This window comes from Sciurus carolinensis, chromosome 3, assembly GCF_902686445.1.
Source record: "Sciurus carolinensis chromosome 3, mSciCar1.2, whole genome shotgun sequence".
In the NCBI taxonomy this organism is placed as follows: Eukaryota; Metazoa; Chordata; class Mammalia; order Rodentia; family Sciuridae; genus Sciurus; species Sciurus carolinensis.
The window spans coordinates 18566139-18571911 of NC_062215.1; the positions used below are offsets into that span (position 1 = coordinate 18566139).

At 52.9% G+C, this 5773-nt stretch overlaps 1 protein-coding gene across 1 annotated transcript; it reads right to left on the reverse strand.

The window, feature by feature from the left end:
• Positions 1 to 312: 312 nt before the first annotated feature.
• Fzd2 (frizzled class receptor 2) lies at positions 313 to 3199 on the reverse strand. The gene is made up of 2 exons (XM_047545146.1): positions 985 to 3199; positions 313 to 535 (listed from the first exon to the last, which is right to left on the reverse strand). The coding sequence occupies exon 1, from the start codon at positions 2848 to 2850 to the stop codon at positions 1153 to 1155; it is 1698 nt and encodes a 565-aa protein (XP_047401102.1). The 5' UTR covers positions 2851 to 3199; the 3' UTR covers positions 313 to 535; positions 985 to 1152.
• Between the last annotated feature and the right edge of the window lie 2574 nt (positions 3200 to 5773).

The following is a 5773-nucleotide window of genomic DNA, read 5'->3' on the forward strand; positions in this document are numbered from 1 at the left end:
CATCAGTCCACCCATTCCCTCCCTCCAACCCAACCCATTTTTATTGCTTTGTGGAAAAAAAAAAAAAAAAAAGCCCCAAACAACAAAAAAAACCCCAAAAAACCAAATACATAAACAAACCTGCAATCTGCAAACCTGAATGCCAGAGTTTTTCCGGTTGGGGGCCAGCAGACCACCGGTAAAGATGGGAAAAGCTGCAAAATCTCCAAACCCTAGAATTTGCAAACAAATGTTCAAAGGCTCATAGTACCCCTAAAAATTCAGGCAGAGAGGATCAGAACTCAAGGTGGTTTGTGTATGTGTTTGTATGGGGGGGGGGGGGGGTTAAAACAGTTCACAAAGAATTTTCTGCCTACGTTAGAGGCTTAGGACAGCAAGTGGAAAAGAAGAAAAGTCAAAGAGGAGAAAGATCTTCCTGCCTGCAGGGGAGTGGGCCAGGCCGGTGGAGGCCATTCCTCTCCAGATCCCCGCCCTCTCCCCCACACCATCCTCCTTTTTTCCACGTCTTCATCTCGGTTGGGAAGCTTCCAAATATCTAGTGAAGGAGACAGAACAAATGAAGAGGGAAAGAAATGAAGGGAAAATAAAATAAAACGAAACAAAGACGAATCCAAATCTTTTCAAAAATAACCCAACAGCTTCCACAGGCCCAGCGTCAGCGAGGAGGCTCGCAAATTTGGCTTTTATAGAAGTTGAATGGACTTAACTCCCAACTCCTCACAGCCAACAAAAACAGCGCGCAGACTAGGTGCCTCTCTCAGCAGGCCCAGCCCTGCCAAATCACCAAAAATTTCGAACCAGAGTACATACCGGGCGACTTTAAAGGAGCACTTAAGAAATGAGAGCCCTCCCCTAGATCCTCACCCCACCCCATCTTCAGCCTTGGCACCGTCACCGTTTTTTTTTTTTTTTTTTCCTTTTTCCTTTTAAATAGAAAATATATAATTAAATTTACAAAGACTATTTACAGTTTTAATTACAAACCTGGTGGGGGTGTTGGGCAGAGTTCTCTTAAAAAGCGACCTAGAAAAGAAACGGTTTCGATTGTTCTTTATTTAAAAAAATAAAATAGGAGTCCGTAGGAGCGCCCCCCCACGCAGAAGGAAAGCTCGGTGCCATCCCTTCCCAGAGGTGCCGGGTAGCCGCGCGCCCTCACACGGTGGTTTCGCCGTGTCGGCTGTTGGTGAGACGCGTGTAGAACTTCCTCCACGAGTGAAGAGTCTTGCCGGACCAGATCCAGAAGCCCGACGTGATGCCCACGATGAGCGTCATGAGGTATTTAATCATGTAGACGGTGAAGTCGGGCGACATGCGCGGCGTGTAGTGCGCCGGGCACGGGATGGCCAAGCTCTTGCAGTGCTGGCTCACCCACGAGCGCTCCCAGTGCTCGCGGAAGGCCTGCTCGTAGAAGTAGCAGGCTATGACGATAGTGGCTGGCACCGTGTAGAGCACAGAGAAGACGCCGATGCGCACCATGAGCCGCTCTAGCTTCTCCGTCTTGGTGCCATCGTGCTTCATGATGGTGCGGATGCGGAAGAGCGACACGAAGCCTGCCAGGAGGAAGGATGTGCCAATGAACAGGTACACGAAGAGCGGTGCCAGCACGAAGCCCCGCAGCGGGTCCAGGCTGTTGAGGCCCACGAAGCACACGCCGCTCAGCAGGTCGCCGTCGATCTGGCCCATGGCCAAGATGGTGATGGTCTTGACGGCCGGCACGGCCCAGGCCGCCAGGTGGAAGTACTGCGAGTTGGCTTCAATGGCCTCGTGGCCCCACTTCATGCCTGCTGCCAGGAACCAGGTGAGCGACAGGATGACCCACCAGATGGAGCTGGCCATACTGAAGAAATAAAGCATCATGAAGAGGATGGTGCAGCCCTCCTTCTTAGTGCCCTGCACCACCGTGCGGTAACCGTCTTCAGAGAAGCGCTCGTTGCATACCACACGCTCCTGGAGGACGAAGCCTGCGATATAGGCCACCGACACCATGGTGTAACAGCCCGACAGAAAAATGATAGGCCGCTCTGGATAGCGGAAACGCTGCATGTCCACCAAGTACGTGGTGACAGTGAAGAAGGTGGAGGCACAGCACAGCACCGACCAGGTGAGGATCCAGAGACGTGCGAAACGCGTCTCCTCCTGCGAGAAGAACATGGAGCCGTCTGGTCGCGCCGGTTCGCAGGGAGCCGCACAATCACGCTCACCCAGAAACTTGTAACTAAGATAGGATGGCACCTTGAGTACACGCGGGCAGTGGAAAGGGTGCTCCAGAGTGGCGTAGCGCGGGGGCGCACCGCCTCCTCCAGGACCTCCCGGGGTGCCACCAGCGCCAGGCTGCAGTCCCGGCGGCGGCGCGGTAGTGAGCAGCGCAGGCGCTCCGTCCTCAGAGTGGTTCTGACCCACGCAGATCTGCTCCGCGCCGTGGCGCGGGAAGTGCTCGCAGCGCAGACGCTCGGGCCACTGGAAACCGAACTTGTTCATGAGCGCCTCGCAGCCCTGACGCGCACGCTCGCAGATGGAGCGGCACGGCGGGATGGCCTGCTCCAATACTGTGCACACGGGTGCGTACATAGAGCATAGAAAGAAGCGCAGCTCGGGAGAGCACTGCACCTTCACCAACGGGTAGAACTGGTGCACCTCCAGGCCCGCGTCCTCCTGGTTCGTATGGCCCAGAAGGTTGGGCATGATGGTCTGATTGTAGGCGATGTCCGTGCACAGCGGGATGGAGATGGGCTGGCAGAAGCCGTGGTCCGGGATGGAGATGCCCTTCTCCCCGTGGAACTGGGCAGGCCCGGCGGCGGGAAGGAGCAGCAGCGGCAGCAGCAGGCGGGGCAGGGCGCTGCGGGGCCGCATGCTGGCCGCCGCCCCCCACCCAGCTCCTGGGCGCCCCCCCCGCCCCCGCCCCCAACCCCGAGACCGCGCGCCTTCCCCGCTGCCGCCTAGCAGCGGCCGCCGCCTCCCTCGCCTCTTTGCAAACTTTGCTCGCGGCCGCAGAGTTGGGGAGGCCGGGCGGGGGAGGGGGCGGCGCGCCTGCCCGCTAGCTCGCCGCAGTCGGACTGAGCCGCCGGAGACACCGCGCGCGGCTGCCCTCTCTCCTCCTCTTCCTCCTCCTCTCGCCTCTCAGTTCCCCCTCTCCCCTCCCTTCTCCACCCAGCGACTCCTTTGTGCCTCCTCCAGTCCTCACCTCGGCCTCTCCGATCCCAATTAGTCGGTTTCAAGGGGGCCCCCGCTAGTGGCCCCGCCCTCTCCTCAGCCCCCCAAAAAAGGGATACTTGAAACCGCCCCGTCGAGTTCTAAGCACCATCCCAAAATGTGCTCTCGGCCAATCAGATTTAAACCCAAGGACCAGCCCCGAGGGCTGGATTGGTCCACCACAACATAATGAGATCAGAAACCAGATGCCAACAAAACTTGCCCCCCCCCCCACACACACTTTTTGCTTTTTAAAGAGACAAGCTATTATTACATTAAGGACTATTTGCCCAGCTCGGGATTTCTCCGGAGTCGCCGCGGCGAGATCCAGAGAAACACATCCCCCAGAGCTGCTACAGACTCAAAACTCCGCAAAGCTGGATTACCCTTCTTGCTGGGAGCCTAGGCACTCTGCCGGGTAGGGGCTCTTTAAATCTTTGCCCCCGCCTCTAGCTTCTCAAACCCCACCTATTTCAGTTCAATTTTTCGAATCAAATGAAAACTCCCAAGTTGAAAAAATTCTATTAAGGACTTTTTGTAAAAAAAAAAAAAAACAAAAACAAAGCTAACAATTTACAAAGACTTCTTTCAGACTTCGCATGGAGCCAAGGCAAAAGTTTCACTTCACCCTACAAGTAGACCCATAGGAGTGCGCCTTGCCCCTCCCCCTACACACACCCTTAAATAACCCTCTGAAAAATGAAAGCCTGTCTCTTTAAGAGGCTCTTAAAGGGGCCCGGACTCCAAGGCGTAATTGCCCCGCAGCGAGCACAAAGGAGCCCATTATGGTTCTTTGTGTTCGGTGGCACCTCAAAGTGAGAAAACTCAAGAACTCGGAGGCATAGAGCTAGAGGGTTGGGGGTTGGGAAGCCGAGGTGAAGGAGAATGGCCAGGAGCTGGCAGCTTCACTCTCCCCCTTCTTCCGAGGCAAATCTTAATTATGCTAAGTAAAGTTTAGTTGCCATAAGGAGGAGGTCTTAATCGAAAGTTAATGATGCGGGGTGGGGGATGATGGGCAGTTGTGAGTGAAGAAACGACTCTCTTAGGCCTGACGAACGTCTGGGGGAATTTTCCTTCTCCCTCCCCACCTCTGCTCCGCCTCCTAAAAGCTTCCAGATACCGTCTCCAGAGAGAAAGGGGAGTTTTACCCAAACCTTAAGTGATTCCGCAACAGAAAGGGGTGGTGTGTGTCACAAGGGAGGAGGCTGCGGGCTGTAGGGGATTATTCCCTGCTCCCTCTCACCTGGCTGAGGGGTGGGGGTGGTCAGCAGGCTAGCTTCTACTTTGGAAGTGCTTGCCCTTCTAGGATTTTAAGTTTGAGAAGAGCGTCTGGGGCGGAGAGGGGAATTTGCATGTAAATCTCCTGGGCCTGGTACTGAATGATGGATCAATTATTTCTGTTGTCTGTAGGAAAGGAAAGGGAAGGGGGGCTTTAAAAGAAGAAAGAAAATTGAGTTTAGAAAGCCCCTTTGCTTCTCAGTATGGGCCAAATCCTCCCAGCCTGGAAAGCTGTTTCCTGTTCCAATCTAGAAAAAGATTGCTTTAAAAAAAAATTAAAAGAAAGAAGAAAGGGGCGGGGAGAAGGAAAGAAAACTCCCTAAGGAGTGGCTGGATAAAAGAGATCCAGATTTCACAGGATTAAAAAAAAAAATTTTTTCCTAATAGAAAGATTTTCGGGTTCTTTACAACTTGAAAATACCTCTTATTATATACTGGAGAAGTTTTCTTTTCCCTCCTCTAGAATAGTGTTTCCCTTCAAAATTAAGGGCATAGGCTGTTGGTCTTCCAGCCCACTTCATTTCACCCATTCAGTCCATTCTGTGCTCTAGATGGGTCTGGGCTTGGAAAAGCTGGGATTTCTTTGCTCCACAAAACCCAATCCGAGCCTGGGCTGTTGATTCTTCAGACCTCCCTGTCTAGTCTGCCTCCCTGCATTTTTCCAGCTGGTACCAAGCCTTGGAGCTGAGCCCTGGAAACAATGATTAAGACAGGTTCCTACACCCCACTCACTAAGCTCACAGTTTGATATGAAATTGAGAGCAAACTGCCAATGTAAGTGCAGCATCTCCAATTTCCTTCTATGACAAACTGGTTTTCCTGCTCTAGGGCCAGACCTAAGTGACAGTTATCCTTTCCCTGACTACCTCAGGCAGAGGGAGAGCTGGAGCTGGAAAATGGAAATAAAGGATTTTCTTTCTTTCTTATTTTTTTTTCTTTCCTTCTTTCCTTCCTTCCTTCCTTCCTTCCTTCTTTCCTTTCTTTTCCTTTCCTTTCCTTTCCTCCCCCCCCCCCCTTACTGGGGATTGAACCCAAGGGCACTTCACCTCTGGGCAATGTCCCCAGTCCATTTTATTTATTTTTTAAATTTTGAGACAGGGTCTCCATAAGTTGCTGAGGCTGGCCTCTAACTTGAGATCCTCCTGTTTCAGCCTCCTAGGCAACTGATATTATAGGTGTGCAGTACCCAGTCCAGCAAGAACCTTTTTTCATTCATTCAGTGGACTTTACATTTCTCCAGCTCACTCCTCCCATTCCCCCTCTTTGGTGCTGGGGAGCAAATCCAGGGCCTCTAGCATGCTAAGCA